This window comes from Cervus canadensis, chromosome 24, assembly GCF_019320065.1.
Source record: "Cervus canadensis isolate Bull #8, Minnesota chromosome 24, ASM1932006v1, whole genome shotgun sequence".
Classification (NCBI taxonomy): Eukaryota; Metazoa; Chordata; class Mammalia; order Artiodactyla; family Cervidae; genus Cervus; species Cervus canadensis.
The window spans coordinates 13,269,862-13,285,574 of record NC_057409.1 but is presented as its reverse complement, the minus strand read 5'-3'; the positions used below and the strand labels follow the sequence as shown (position 1 = coordinate 13,285,574).

The window sequence follows — 15,713 nt, the reverse complement described above, 5'->3', positions numbered from 1 at the left end:
AAGGTCCTTCTCTGCACTGTCCATGCCACCTCCCACCATGGCGCCTATGAATTTGGACCAGATGGTTGATGAGGAGTTAGGCGCCCCATGAGATAGAGGGACCCTTTGATTTTAGACTGACCTTGGTATCACCCTGGGCTGCTAGGCCCAAGGGTTATGCAAATTAATGTAGATGTATGCCAATTAGGCCTCTTCAAGGCCTGTTGTTCTTATGTAGCTGCCGGCTCAGAGGTATAGGGGGATAGATCTGCCCAGAAGGGGCCTGAGGAGCCCCCCAGCTGGGGATAGGTCAGCAGTCACTGGGGTGAGGGGATGGGGTTGCCATGGAGACAGAGGCCAAACCCCAGCCGCTGCCTCAGGATAGTCCAGGACTGGCCAGATTAGCCCACTGAGACAGTCCAGGGCCTCTCTAACAACTCTAAGTGTGGTCTCCGAGGGCTAATTATGTGGAAGGTAGTGACCAGCTGCTCCCTGGCTCCTCCAGGCCCAGATGAGGTAGGGGGCTGGGCCACAGCAGGAGGGTGTGAGGACAGACAGATGGCAGTCTGGGGGCTTGGAGGCTGGGGAGCTGTCTTGAGGAAGAGGGCGCAGCACTGGGGCGGAAGGAGGTTACCCCTCGAGAGCAGAAGGCGTGGGATTGTAGGAGTGAGTATCCTAGTCTCCAAGAACCACATGGTGGGGTTCTGTAAGGGCTCTGCCCCAGCAGACATGTGCAGACTCCGCTCTTCCATGTGACCCTGGGTAAGCCCCTTGGCTTCCCTGAGCCTCAGTTTCCTCATCTATCAGTAGAGGTCAGATTAAGAGATGTGACCTGGGACTTCCCGACTGGTCCAGTGGTTAGGACTCTGCGCTAGCCTGCAAGCCATGTGGCACACAAGAAAAGGTAGAGAACGATGTGACCCGAGTATGAGGGGCTGTATACAGTAGGTACTCAATAAGTGGCTGTACAATTCTAAGACCCATTGGGAGAGGTTAGTTTAGTTTTGGTGGGGGGGTTTCTTTGTATTTTGTTTTGTTTTTTCATCCACACTGCACAGCTTGTGGGATCTTAGTTCCCCAATCAGGGATTGAACCTGGGCCCTCGGCTGTGAAAGCTCAGAGTCCTAACCCCTGAACCACCAGCAAAGCCCCTAGTCTTCTTGTGGGAAAGAGCTTCTTCTCTTCTTGCCCCCTCCGGCTTCCCCTGCTCCCTGGCCTGGGCTGGGTGTTCTGCTATCTGTCCCGAGGAGGGGAAGGTTTCTCATCCAGTGAGGGAAGGATCTGGGCCCTGTGGACTCAGGACTGAGCTCTCAGCGCTAAGCCCGCAAAAGCCACTCAAGAACTGTTGGCAGAATGAATGAATGAACAGATGTGAAGTGCTCAGAACAGTGCCTGGCACTGGTTGGAAGTTAATAAACATCAGCTGTTACTGCACTGCCCATGGGAGGCTGGGCTGGGTGGCTTATCAGAGCAGAGCAGATTCTGTCCCCACGTCTGCTCTGTCCCTTCATGTCCCCTTGGCTGTCTGGACAGATGTCTGGCGGGTAGAAAGAGCAGTGGAGGTAGAGATAAGAACTCAGATCTTAGCTCTGCCACATCCTGTCTGGAACACTTGTGGAGACTCAAGAAGACTGCTCTGAGCCTGCCGTGTAAGAGGGGAACCTTCACAACAAGGTAGCCACACTAGGGCTCTGGGGAGAGGGCTGCTGGCACCTCGAGAAGGGATGGTGATGGGTCTGGGTATAGTCAGGCAAGGGGAGGCAGGGCTGTGATGACCCAGGCAGAACCGAGAGAGACAGGTTGTACCAGGAACTGGCAAAACCATCTTCTAGGGAAAAAGAGCCGTGAGGCTCTGAGCAGGGGTCCCAGGACCCCAAGGCCAGTACCCCTGCAGGCAGGTAGGCTGCAGCAACAGCAGGCCTGGATAGTAACCGGGAGCTGGATCGGCCCCATAGTGCAGATGAGAACAGAGGCCCAGAGGAGTTTTTCCCTAGGTCCCAAAGCACGTTCTCGTCACAGGAGATCTCAGATCCTGAGCCACCCAGGTGCTCTTCCACATAGTCTTGTGATGAATCAACAACATCTTACAACATTTTCTCTTAGCTTTTAAAAAAATTGTAGCTTTGTTGTAAAACATCTCAGAAATCCAAAAGTGTTGTGTATTTAAAAGTAAAAGTCTCCCCTTTCCCGCTCCCTAGGGAGAACTTCTCATAACCATTTGTTGTATGTTTCCCTGGCTCTCGATTCGGCACTTACAGTCACACACATCTTGTATCTGTCTTCTTTTTGGTTTTTTTTTTTAAACATAAATGGAATCATATTGTTCTGCAGCTCTTTTTTTTTTTTTTTTTTTTTTGTCTTTTCACTTAACAGTGATAGCCTTGGACATTTTCCAGGAGGATCCAGGCTGGGCCAGAGAGAGGCAGAAGGGCTGCGAGAGCCCTGGCAAAGAAAGGGAGAGAGAGTGTGTGTTACAGGTCGGAGGAATTCCCCTCAAGTCACTACACACAGTGGGTGGGAAACCAGGCAGAGAAGCCTCTATCCTCAGCTCCCAGAGGACTGTGGTATCTAGTCTCTAGGCCTGAATTCTCTGAGGCCAAAGCCACGCTAGCTTGCTTATCATCATATACCCTGTATTGTGCCTGGCACATAGTAGGTGCTCAAGAAATACTTGTCGGATGAATTGAGTCCCTTTTAGGTCCATCTTCCCGACCCTGCCAGAGACTACCTGGTCTCCGTTGACTGCACTCTTTTTAATCTCTTGCTGGGTGTTTATTTCAACTCATGCTCAAATGGCTATGGACGCCAGATGGACCCTGGAGAGGGGGTCCATCCCTGAGCTCTGAGACAGAGCTCAGAGAAAGAGAGAAGACCCTCCCCTTAGACAAGTCACTGCCCTTGTCTGCTGGCAGTTTGCTCACCTCTCTAATGAGGGGTTGGGCCAGCGGGTCTCCAGGGGTCCTTCCAGCTTTGCCATCTGTGGCTTCAGTCCCACTACCTCATTTCACGGATGAGGAGCTGAGTCGACTTTAATTTTGTCAGCTGCCTCAGAAATCCATTGGGAAAAGGGGGGCTTGGGTTTGGGGATGCATCTAAGGCTGCTGCCATGTCCTAAGCACCAACTGTGTACCAGGCACCCGCTTTAGAGCTTCACATGCACTGTCCGGAATCCTCAGGGCATTTTCCCAGTGAGCTGGCTCAGAAAGGGGGAGTAACTGGCCCAAGGTCACCCAGTGAGTCAGGGACTGATCTGGGAATGGAACTCTGGTCTGCCTAGAGCCCCCAGTGGTGAGCTCTTCTCGCCTCAGCCTCTCTGTGAACTAAAGTCAGTGAAGGAAAAAAATGAATAATATGAAGTCAGTAAAGGAGACCAGGTTGGACCAAACTACTCTCCAGAAACTTCAGGGTCCCATTCCTCATTGTTTCCCCAGACAATCTGACTTCTGTATCTAAGTTCCCTGGTGACATAGCTAGAATTTGGGGCAAAAAGTGGTTGACTTGCAGACCTGGCTGGCAAGGGCTTGGGCACAAGAGGCTTCTGATGGGGTTCTGTGGCCCCAGGCTTAGCCCTCTCCCCCAGCTAGTTTTCTGGGGCTGGGGTGGGCCCATCTGCATTATTCATTCTTCACCCCTCAACCCCCAGCCCCCCACCTGATGTTGGGCTCCTGGGGCTGGCGTCTAGACAGACAAGAGCATCCTACTGAGAACAGAGGCAAGGGCTGAAGGTTCCCATGGCAACTGCATCCCCCTCAGCTGGCAGCTACCCGATAAATAAATAATCAGGGAGGGGGGTGGGGCGCTCAGGGCCAGGGGAGGGGCAGCAGGGGAGCCTGGTGGAGGCTTCACTCCGGAAAGAAGGGTGGGTTAGGCTTGAAGTGGCCTGGGGGCTGGTATTGCAACTGGCCAGGTGAGAGAGGGGAGAGGGAGGAAAATGGCCAGATGTGAGAGATTCAGAAGATCAGAGAGCCGGGACTTGATGACAGGCTGGGCATGCAGGTGAGCAAGAGACTAGGACCTAAAGCTTAACTTTCTAGCTCTGCAGCTGAACACCTCATGGGACCCACATCCCTGGAAATGGACCGGGTTTGGGCATATTAAGTTCATGATGAACCATCCAATGGGTACTTGGTTATAAAGGGGCTGGAGGCTTAAAGGACTGAAGCTGGCGGGAAGTCGGGGCACGCATTTGCTGGGACACAAGGGGTGTGAAGAGGGGCTGGGCTGCACCGCAGTCAGGCCTGAGAAGTGGAGGATGTGTGTGCCAGGTGTGGCTCTCGCCGCTGGAAACACAGCAGTGAACATCCCCACTCTCATGGAATTCACTGTCTAATGCAGGAGACGGTAAATAAGCAGTAAGTAGTACGTTAGTCAGTGAAAAATGCCACGGAAAAAAATTAAGCGGTGGAGGCGGGGAGGAGGGGGGAGTTCTGCAACGGAATATAATTTTACATGGTGCTGACTCTCCTCAAGATCAGATGAGGGAGATACTGTGAAACATACCCATTTTGTTGGTGAGGAAACTGAGGTACAGGGAGGTTCAGTGACTTGCCCAGAGTTATAGAAAAACCAGGGTTCTAACCCAGCTCTGCTCCTAATTTCTGGACCAAATTGTTACAGCAGGTGGGTGAGGGAGTGAGTGGCAGGAAGGGTGTGAAGACCTTTAATCAACTTTGGATGTGAGAACATTGGGATAGATAAGGCATTCGCTGGAGGGGAAAAGTGGTTGTTTTTTTTAAACAGAAGAGATTTGAGCATGTCTAGGAGCCAGTAGGAAGGATCCCAGGCAGGGGAAGAAGTTGAGTTTATAAGAAAAGAAATTGTGGATGATGTGGGCTCCTGAGAAGGTAGAGGACAGAGTTCCAAGTGCAGGAGGAGGCATTGGCCTTGGGTGGGAGGCGGAATGGAGCCTCAAGTATAGTAGATGGGGGTGAAGGAGACCAGGTCTTCACCCAGAGTAGGGGTGAAGGACACCCAGGAGGTGGAGGACAGCGAGAGGACCTGAATATCATCAGGGAGAGTGAGTTCCCTGGGGAGCTTCTTGGAGTTGATGATTCCAGAGCTCCAGGGGCCCCAGTCTGCCCCAGGGAGTGACTGCAGCAATGCTCGGCTGCTTTTCAAGAACTAAGAAATCTATTAATTGGGTTTGTCCAGGAGTGGGCTTTTCCTGACATTCGTGATGAAAAAGCAGAGGAGTATGAGAGTTTGGGTTGCAGGCGAAGCTGATGGTGAAGTGAGGGGTCCTGTGATCCCAGCAGGCTGAGCTGGGATGTGAAGTGGGGAATGGAAGTGAGGGGAGGGCTGGGGACCCGGCGCCCTGGGCTGGGCTCGTCATCATGAAGGCTGTTGGAAAGAAGCTGGGGCGGTCCGAGAGGGGCTCAGAAATCGGTGACTTTGGAAAGCATGGCAGTTACAGGTGATGACCCAGCCCAAGAGGTGGCTGTGGACAAGGAGGGATGGAAGCCTGGGTCAGGGGCGAGAGGCTGAGAGGTTGAGGTGCTGGAGGGGGTGGCCGCCCCTCCAATGTTAGAGTCAACCAGGGTGAAGCAGGGATCAAGGAATCGTCTTCAAGGAATGGACCTGACCTGGAGTGGATGATGGAGCCAGCCGTGGATGAGGGTGGGACAGTTCTGCCAGGCAGTGTTGGGACCCCAGGATCCCACCTTTGGGCCCGAGGAACAGGAGATGAGAGAAGAGAAACAGAGTCACTGAGAAGACTCCAGAGAAGCAGGGTCCTTGGGTGCAATGTGTAGTGGGTGGGGAACCCCTTAGAAAAGGCTCTGAGGCCAGAGAGACACTCACTGGTGTGGAGGGGCTCGTGAAAGGGGGCCTGGGGGGTCTGGGTCAGGAAGCGGCACAGAGGGGCATTCAGATCAAGGGCAGAGAGGACTGACCGATGGGCAGGAAAGTGGGACTTACTCTGTGGGCGCTGACAAATCCAGACCAGGGCTGTGGGGCTGAGGGGTCTGGATCTCTTCTGTCCTTCTGGGACTGGTTAGCGCACTCATCCTGCTTGTCTGGGGTCCTGGTGACCCGTGAGTTGGCTGGCCCAGAGGCCGTAGGGATTACCCCAGGCTCTCTGGGCTGCATGGACGACAGAGTGACTCAAGCAAAATCTGCTTTAGAAAAAGCATTCCAGAGAGGTGGTCAGCAGCCTCCCTCTGCCAGGAAATCTGGCAGGAGGCTGCAGCACTTGCCCACAGAAGCCTCGTGCTGGCTCATGGAGAAGGGAGACCCAAGAAGCCAGCTTGTGTCTGGCCTGTAGGCTGGCCAGGTCAAAATCTCCCCAAAGTCATTTTTTCCCTCTCACTAAATGTGCACTTGAACTTTTTGCAAAGGGATAGGTTGCTGTTGTCTCCACACAAGTCCTCTCATCAAAGGAAAAAGGACACTCCAAGGCCAGTTATGATTTACACCTACTGCAGTCCTCAGACTAGTGTTTCTAAGCTGGTGCAACCAGATGGGGGAGATACTCCTCCTGTTTTTTGTTCTTATCTTTTGTTGTTAATTAGTTGCATATCAGTGCTGCGGAAGCAGGAGTTCTGGAGTATTTTGACTCAGTTTTCGAGTAAAATACAACTTTAAAATTGGGATTATATATAAGACGTGGAATCTCAATTAAAATATTTATTTATTTAAGTTGATCTCTGCACTCACCTTCGGCAGAAGAGGCAGCATCGTTCAGGCCTGGGTTATCACGCTGATCACAATGGTCTGTAACTGTCCGGTTTTCCATCCATCTCCCTGCCTAGGCTCTGAGTTCCCAAAGGGCAGGGACTACAACATATTCACTTCAGCATCCCAGCGTCAGCACGGTGCCTGACACAGACTAAACGTTCTGTGAATAAATAAATGATGGACCCTGGATGGATGAGGGCATGTCAGATGTCAGAGGGATGAATAAATGGATGTGGATGGGGTTTTGATGAATGAGTGGGTGAGTGTTGGATGGGAGGCTGGAGGGAGGCTGGAAGGATGGCTCAGAGTGACAAGAACAGCTAGTGTTCCATATTCAGTGGAAAGAGAGATCCCTTTGGGCCAGGCAGGAAGTCTTGCTAGGGAAGGAGAAAACTGCTATATTTTGAAAAATGAGGACTTGGGTATAGGAAAAGGGAAATGATAGTGGAACCTCAACTGTTATTTCAGCTGCTTGGGGGCAGAAACTGACCTGGAATAAAGAATTGAGCCAGATCCTAGCAGCCTTCAAAGCCCAACTAAGAAGCTTTGACTGTTAGGTCTTCTGTTAATTAACTACCATATATTAAGTCTAATAGTTTATGTGATGTCTCCATATCCTCACAACTTCCTAGGGGAATTACTGTCTTCCCGATTTATAATGAAAGAAATAGGCTCAGCGAGGGGAAGTAATTTGTCCCGAGTCACACAGTAGAGCTGCAGCTGACTGCTGCTCACTCCATCAGTGAGGTCCCTGAGAACACAAGGGTTTTGAGCAAGGGCCAGGGTGGGGGTGGGGGTGATGTCAGGTTTAGGTAGTTGTGTCCAGGCAGGGTGTCTCCCCAGCTACACTATGAGCCTGGGCAACCCTGTCACAACCTCATTTCTAGGATCCCATGTCAGCTGAGTCTAGAGCACCCAGCTGGACCTCAAACTCCCAGGGCTCCTCAGGGCCTTGCAGGGTCAGGGTAGAAAGGAGAACAGAATTGGGGCAGGAGCTTTGGGAGCAGGCCACTGGATTCAAGACCAGAAGGGCCCTTATTTAGTTTGGCAGCTTTTGTATATGGAAGAAGAGCCCAAGACCCACAGAGAAGGTAGTCTGCCCAAGTAAACCAGGAGTCAGTGTTAGAACCTCAACCAGAAACCACATGTCTAAACTCCCGAGCCAGTGGCAACCGGGAAAGGTGATGTGTTGGTGCTAAGATGGGACAGAAGGCAGAGAAAAGCAAAATGTCTGCCTGGCTCTGCCACCAACCTGCTGTGTGACCTTGGGCAAGTCACTTCCTCTCTCTGAGCCTCACTGTTGCTTTCCTCTGAGATAATGATCTCAGCGGTGCCTTTCTGCCAAGAAGTATCCAATGAGAGATGAACTTGGAAAGCTCTTTACAACCTGCAGAGCGCTGGGAGGGGAGTCACCAGCAAGAGGCAGGCCGGTGCCAGGTCAATGGATGCCAGGGTTGGGCCTGCAGCTTCCTGGGCGTCTGCCCAAGCTTTACCATCTGTGTGGAACCATCACCTCCACCTCCTCCTGCCTCCTGGCCAGGAAAAAGCCTTCTGGGATCTTATTTTATTAGGATCTTCTCTCCCTACCCAGACAGACTCTCTTCTCTCTCCTTCTAGGTAGTCAGGACTCTTGGGTATAAGTGACAAATCAGTACAAGGAGGGAGAACTCGTTTCGTCGTGGCTAGATCCTCAGACCCTCCCCTTGGCGTGTTCCCTCTTCTTTCCTCACTCTGTCCCTTAGCTCTGGCTTCCTCCTCAAGCAGGCTGTCCCCTGCGTGCTGGCAAAGACAGTCCCCAGGAGCTCTCAGCTGACACTACACCCATCCAGGTATCTTGGTGGACAGGCGGCATCTCTGTCCTGATGCCCAGCAAATATCCAGGCAACTCTCAGGGGCAGAGCGCAGAGAGAGTCCTTCCCTGAGCAGATCACTGTGTGCTGCTTATTTAGTTAGACTTGGGTCCCGAGCCCACCGCAGAAATTAGTGCATGGACTGAGGGTCTGGGAGGCAGTTTCCAAAACAAAGAGATAGGTTCTGTCAACAGAAGGAGGGATATGGGATGGTCAACAACCATTGGTATCCTTGGGATCTTTGTTCCTAAGTGTATCAGCTGAAAGGTTGACTCAGGGGCTACTGGAAAGGGACTGTTGATCGAGTCCTATAACAGTTACCTCCTGCTGCATGGCAAATCCCTCCAAAATGTAGTGGTGCAAAAACAACCATTTTAGGGAGTTCCCTGGCGGTCCAGTGGTTAGGACTCAGGGCTTTGACTGCCATGGGCCCAGGTTCAATCCCTGATTCAGGGAACTAAGATCCCACAAGCTACACGACATGGCTGAAAATTCAAAAATAGCAATAAAAACAAAAAATAAAACAACCACTTGATTTAGCTCATGATTCTGTGGGTCAGCTGGAGGTTCTTTGGTCTAGTGACATGTCTTTGGTCTGTTGGTGGGTTGGCTAGCATCTGAGTGATCTAGGATGGCCTCACTCATGTGTGTTAATGGTTGACTCGCTGTCGGCTCAGATGCCTTGGCTCTTTTCCCCGTGCCCTCTTGTCCTCCTGAAGGTCAGCCTGAGCTCTTTCAAAAGGTGTTCTCTATGTTACAAGTGTAAAAAGTGGGCAAGCTCCAATGCACCGGCGTTTTTCAAGCTTTTTCACCTGCTTCCTCTTTGTTCAAATCTCACTGAATGAAGCAAGTCACGTGACCAAACACAAGCATTCATGTGGGAAGGCACTGCCAAGGAGCACAAAGTTAGTGTGGAAGCAGGAGGAGAAAGAGGGAAAAAACAATCCCTTTTTCTGCAGCCCGTGGGTCCCCTGGGCCAGGACAACCTCCAGAGAGGGGTCCTTAAAAGAGGAGACTCAGTCCTACAGGCTCCCCTGGGCCCTCTAGGGCCATGGCTCATCCCTAGACCAGTGCTGGGAGAGCCAGTCTGAATCCTGACTCCACTGGCTGAGACTCACCTCCCAGGGGAGCTACAGGTGCCAGGTGGGGAGGCTTCTTGGCAGGATGGAAGGTGTTCTGAACCCTGGCTCCCGTCACCCACTAGCCCACCCCAAAGTGATCGCTAGGGCTCCATCCCCCTCGCATCCTCACCAATTTGTCCTCACCTCCCAGCATCCCCTTGGGTCCTACAGGGCTGGGGTGACCTTGAAGCCTGTGTACAGTCAGGTCATGGTGCCTCATCACCCTGGTAACTGGTGTCCCCCGCTCCACAAGGCTGAGGAGGAGTCCCCGTCTTCCTCCTTTAGGGGGTGATGTGGCCTCAGCCTGCTCTTTCCCACAGGTGGCTGCGCTGGAGCGGCAGATCTTTGACTTCCTGGGCTACCAGTGGGCTCCGATCCTTGCCAACTTCCTGCACATCATGGCAGTTATCCTGGGCATCTTTGGCACCGTGCAGTACCGCTCCCGGTACCTCATCCTGGTATGGCTCACTCGGCCCCTCCCCAAACCAACTCCTTCTTTCTCACCCCCATCCATTTCTACCTCATTCTCCAGCCAGAGCTGTCCCCCAATCCAGGGCACCTAGACCCCTGCTTGAGTCTTGGCTCCAGCCTGGCTGGTGATATCCAGATCCCAGTGCTTCTTTGCTCAGTGGAGACAAGATTAGTACTTTCCTAAAGAATTTTCTACAGAAAAGTCCAACTATTAACCAGATGTATCATTGAGTGAGTGCCTCTCATGTGCCAGAGCTTCCCTGGTAGCTCAGTTAGTAAAGAATCTGCCTGCAATGCAGGAGACCCTGGTTTGATTCCTGGGTTGGGAAGATCCCCTGTAGAAGGGATAGGCTATCCACCCCAGTATTCTTGGGCTTCCCTTGTGTCTCAGCTGGTCAGGAATCTGCCTGCAATGCTGGAGATCTGGGTTCGATCCCTGGGTTGGGAAGATCCGCTGGAGAAGGGATAGGCTACCCACTCCAGTATTCTGGCCTGGAGAATTCTGTGGACAGTCCATGGGGTTGCAAAGAGTCGGACACAACTGAGCAACTTTCACTTTCACACTTCACTTTCCCGTGTGCCAGACACATGCCAAGAGTTTCACTAGCTTCACTTACCTTTACGACAGCCCTGCCAGGTGTATCTTACTGTCTTCATTTTCCAGATGAGGACATGAGGCTCAGAAAGGTGACGAGGCCTCCTTAAGTCACACAGCTAATAAGTGGCAGGGTTAGAGCATCGCTTCCAGAGCGAAGGCTCCTGCTGCATCCCCACACTGCCCCAGTAGGTCCGTGTGAGGGATGCCCTTGGTCTGGTCTGGTTTCTCAAGTTGCTTCAGGAAGGCTTGGCTCCTGTCCCCTGATGTTCATCAAGCATGTGCTCGAGAGGCTTGTGTGATTTTGAGGCCAGCGCCTCCTGCGCCCAGTCCCAGGAGTGCACTGTGTCCCTGGATCCCTCCGCCTACTTCCTCTTTCCAAGCCCTGGTCCTTGAAGATCAAATTCCCGTTTTCAGCTAGTCTCATCCTCATCTGCTGCTCTTCCTCAGTGACCCATTCACACACGTCTCTTGAGGGAAGAGGCTCTTTGGTAGGTTTGCTTCATAAATGCCGGACACCTCAAATACCGATGACATGTAATCTCATGCCTCTCCCACCCCTGAGCCCACTCACCCTCATTCTAGGGTGAGTTTCCCCACCTCCCACAGGCTCAGTTCCAGAGGTGGACAGGGCCCTTCCAAAGCGCTCCCTCACCTCAGAGGACTCTTCTCTCCAGTCCTCAGGAATGCCCCAGGCACCTCTGTAAACAGCACTTCTGCCAGGAGGCTGCCATTAGAATCACAGGCATAGGATTTTGGTGGAAATCATCCAGCTCCTTGGGCTTCCCAGGTGGCTCAGTGGTAAAAGAGCCCACCTGCCAATGCAGAATATGTAAGAGATGTGGGTTCAATCCCTGGGATGGGAAAATCCACTGGAGGAGGAAATGGCAACCCACTCCAGTATTCTTGAAAAATCCCATGGACAGAGGAGCCTGGGAGGCTACAGACCATGGGGTCACAAAAGAGTCAGACATGACTTAGAGACTAAACAACAACAACATCGAGCTCCTCTCTAGTTCTTTGCCATGTGTAGGATGCCATCTGGTTGGTGTCTGCGGTTCTCTACAGGCTTCCCTGGTGGCTCAGACAGTAAAGCGTCTGCCCGCAATGCGGGAGACCCGGGTTTGATTCCCTGGGTCGGGAAGATCCTCTGGAGAAGGAAATGGCAACCCACTCCAGTACTCTTACCTGGAAAATCCTATGGATGGAGGAACATGGTAGGCTACAGTCCATGGGGCTGCAAAGAGTCGGACACGACTGAGTGACTTCACTTTCACTTTCACAGAGTGGATAGGATTACCTACCAGAGAACTTGGGTTTGCATGCCAGCCCTACCTCTTCCTAGCTGTGTGATCTTGGAAAAAGTAAATCTCTTCTCTGAGCCTTAGCTTAGCTTTATTATTATTATCTTTTTTTCTTAGCTTAGCTTTAAAGAGAAAGACAGTGCTTTCCCTGCAGGGCTCTCATAAGGGAGCCTGGTTGGAAGATGATTTATAAACTGAGAAGTGCTGAGTGAGGCATTGTCATAGTTTCCCCTGCAGAGGTCTCTTTGGTCCACTGACCCGCCCCCTCTCCACTCCCCCAGGCCCCGCCCTGACCCGCCCCTCCTTTTGCTTTCCCCAGTATGCAGCCTGGCTGGTGCTCTGGGTTGGCTGGAATGCATTTATCATCTGCTTCTATTTGGAGGTTGGACAGCTGTCCCAGGTAAGCCTCGGGCCTGGCATTGTCAGAGGGCAAAGCCTGGCATCTCCTGCCCCGAGGGCTCCTGTGGTGTGGGTCTGGGGTGTCATCTCTTAAAGAGAACGCTCTCTACACATTGGAGTAATCTGTGCTCTCCCTCCACCCCTACATTTTCATTTCTGGCCTCCTCTGTACTTCTCAAAAACAAATGATGAAGCTGAAGGGCAATCTGATGAAGATGGGTTGGGGTTCCAGTTGATTGCAGTCTCAGAAGAAACCATCAATATGTCATGACCCAGAAAACTTCTCTTAGGCTCCACACGTGTTCAGTGCAAAAGAGGTGAAAATGCAACATGCTTTGTATGGCCTAGACTGCAAAGATTTGAGTCCAATTCTGATATTTTTCAGATGAGAAAGAGAGGGTAGAGTCTGTTCTGGAAAAACTGAACCGACCATGTCACATGGAGAACTGTTGAAGAAAGTGGGAGTATTTAACTTCGAGAACAAACCCAGAGGGCACAACTCCTAGTTTTAAAAAGAAAGGAGGCAAAATATATGAATGAGAGCACTTGGCTTCCTACTTCTGCTAGATTTAAATCCCAGCTTAAACATTTCCTAGCTGTGTGACCCTGGGCAGGTGGCTTACCCTCTCTGAGCATCAGTTTCCTCATCTAGTAAGTGCAGTTAATAGAAACTCCAGTTTCACGTAATTGCGGAGGGAGATCGCACATCTCAGTGCTTGGCGCCCAGTCGGTATGCAGTGAATATTTGTTAGTGGGCCATATAAGTGAGGAACACATAGATGCACATGTGGGTAAGAACTGATCTAGGCCAGCCCCTTCTCCATTTCAAAAGAAGAAACCAAGGACTAAAGAGAGGAGAGGTTTGCCCGGGGTCACACACAGGGGGCAGTGGAGAGGTTGAGTGAGCTGTGAAGAAGGTCTGTGTTGGGGATTTCACTAACAGCTGGAAAAGGGAAACCAATCACCATTAATATCCTTTCCAGCCCTGAAATTCTGAGGCTCCTGCGGGGCTGTTGCAGCCCGGCATGATCATCTAGCGCCACCTACTGGCCAACTATAGACTTGCAGATACAGACCATAACCTCTCACAAATCACGCCAGGAAGGGAAGCTGTTATGACCCAGGTGTGAAGTAAACCTGGAGCCTGGAAGGATCTCCACCCTCCCCCCAGCTCAGTATCCTAGGCCCCTCTGCCCCTAGGACCGGGACTTCATCATGACCTTCAACACATCCCTGCACCGCTCCTGGTGGATGGAGAACGGGCCAGGCTGCCTGGTGACACCTGTCCTGAACTCCCGCCTGGCCCTGGAGGACCACCATGTCATCTCAGTCACCGGCTGCCTGCTCGACTATCCCTACATTGAAGCACTTAGCAGTGCCCTGCAGATCTTCTTGGCTGTGAGTTTCTGTCCCCTTGCCCATCCCAACCCTGCTCTTGGCACTTCACACACACAAAGTTACATAACCCTCTTTCCTCTTAACAAGCCAGTAAGATATCTCCCAGGTCCAACTGGAGAAGCAAAGAGGTAAAATAATTACTTGTTCAAAGTCACATCCAGAACAGAGAACAGAACTAAGGGTATTAAGTTTAAGGCACAGTCATTAAACTTGAAGTTGTTAACGGGTTTGCCTTCCTCTCAGCACATTTGGCCCCTCCAGCCAGGGTGGGGAGGGCCAGGCAGGGGGTGAAGAAAGAGCTTCCCACTCCTCCCTCCCTTTCTGATGCTGTGTCCTCCCGCAGCTGTTCGGCTTCGTGTTCGCCTGCTACGTGAGCAAAGTATTCCTGGAAGAGGAGGACAGCTGTGAGTACGGAGCCCCTAGGGAAGTGGGGACCCCACACCGTCAGCACCCTGGACAGGGGCCCAAGCGGGAGGGAGCCCTGGGTCAGTTAAGGGGCCCCTCTTGGGGCTGGGGAAGAAGAGACAGTAGACTGGGTGGGGATCTGCATAGCCGGCCCATTCTGGATGAGGCCCAGACGTCCCGGTGCCCAAGCCAAGGCCCTGCCCCACTACCCGCCCCTTAGGCCCCGTCCTGTCCCCTCGGAGGGGTCCACAGCCCCACTCCTGTCAAGCACCACCCATTCCCAGTTCGTCCTACTCCCACCCTTCGGAAGGTCTTGCCTCCCTGCTCCAGTTCCCCACCCTCACCCCTCAGCCTCCTCCTTAAACGACAGCCCTCCGCATCTACGCTCCAGCTCTCTATCTCAGGCCTTGGCCGGTCCCTCGAGATGCTACAGCAAAGCTCAACCCCTCAGGCCCTGTACTGGATCTGGTCTCAGGTTCCTCCCTTTCAGGACCTTGCCTCCCATCACCTCGCCTCTCCACAGGCCCATCTCTAACCACGTGCCATCTCCCCTTCCGCAGTCGATTTCATCGGCGGTTTTGACTCCTACGGATACCAGGCTCCCCAGAAGACGTCGCATTTACAACTGCAACCTCTGTACACGTGGGTCATGGCGCGGAGCCGTGTGGGGTGGAGGGACCCCGGCATTAGTGTAGGAGAAAGAAGGGGAGGGAGGAGCAGGCGGATTTCTCCGCCTCCCTGTTCAGAGGTCCGCTTCCCTAAAAGATTTTTGTTTTCTTGCAGGTCTGGGTAGCGTTTACCCCACGCCCACCCCTGCGGTTAGACTGACCACCGCTGCCACGAGCTCTGGCCAAGATGGCAGGCGCGCCCCCTGGCGGCTCCCTGACTCACTGCAGCCTGAGCCGGCGGGATCTGGGTCTGAAGCGGACTTGGACTTGGCCCTTAGCAGCCTGGACTTGAGGGGTGGGGCGGGGAGAATCGCGGGGTTTGTATTTTTTTTAATCTCAGCCTTGACGTGTGCGGGCGACCCCACCTCCCACCCCCGCCCTTCTCCAGCCTCCCCTTTCTCCCTTCTTCCCCCAGCATCCTGTCCCCTGTCCAGAGGGAGAGGGCAGGAGAAACACACACACCATCTCACCACATTTATTCACCAGCCCTGGGGAAAGTTCCCCCGAACTATGAAGAGGAGGAGTCCTGAGTTCTAATCGCAGCTCCATCACTAACTCTGTGTGACATCTGGCAAAGCCCTTGTCTTCTCTGGGCCTTAGCTTCTCACCTCAAATAATTAAAATAATCCCTTAGTAAATGGAGCTCTTTCTAGCCTTTTCATTTGACTCTCAATTCCCTGGACTATACTGGGATTTTACTATAACCCCCATTTTGCAGATATGGAAACTGAGTCCCAGAGATGTAAAGCGATTTACTTGAGGTCACACAGCTGCGTTTTTGGTGGAGGCAGGACTTGAACACAGTATATCATCTGTAGTTTCAGACTCCAAAACCCAGTGTCTGGTCT

At 52.5% G+C, this 15,713-nt stretch overlaps 1 protein-coding gene across 3 annotated transcripts in view; it reads left to right on the top strand.

Moving 5' to 3' along the window:
* NKAIN1 (sodium/potassium transporting ATPase interacting 1) overlaps positions 1-15,503 on the top strand; it is a 44,308-nt gene extending 28,805 nt beyond the window's left edge. Inside the window, exons 2-7 of one of the 3 annotated variants that reach the window (XM_043445600.1) lie at positions 9,946-10,083; positions 12,315-12,395; positions 13,595-13,792; positions 14,136-14,196; positions 14,758-14,839; positions 14,981-15,503. In XM_043445600.1, coding sequence (XP_043301535.1) covers positions 9,946-10,083; positions 12,315-12,395; positions 13,595-13,792; positions 14,136-14,196; positions 14,758-14,839; positions 14,981-14,990 — 570 coding nt within the window. In that variant the 3' untranslated portion in view covers positions 14,991-15,503. Of the gene's footprint in view, positions 1-9,945; positions 10,084-12,314; positions 12,396-13,578; positions 13,793-14,135; positions 14,197-14,757; positions 14,840-14,980 lie in introns of those variants that run through there. The other 2 variants (XM_043445602.1, XM_043445601.1) reach the window with 2 other exon arrangements.
* Positions 15,504-15,713: the final 210 nt, after the last annotated feature.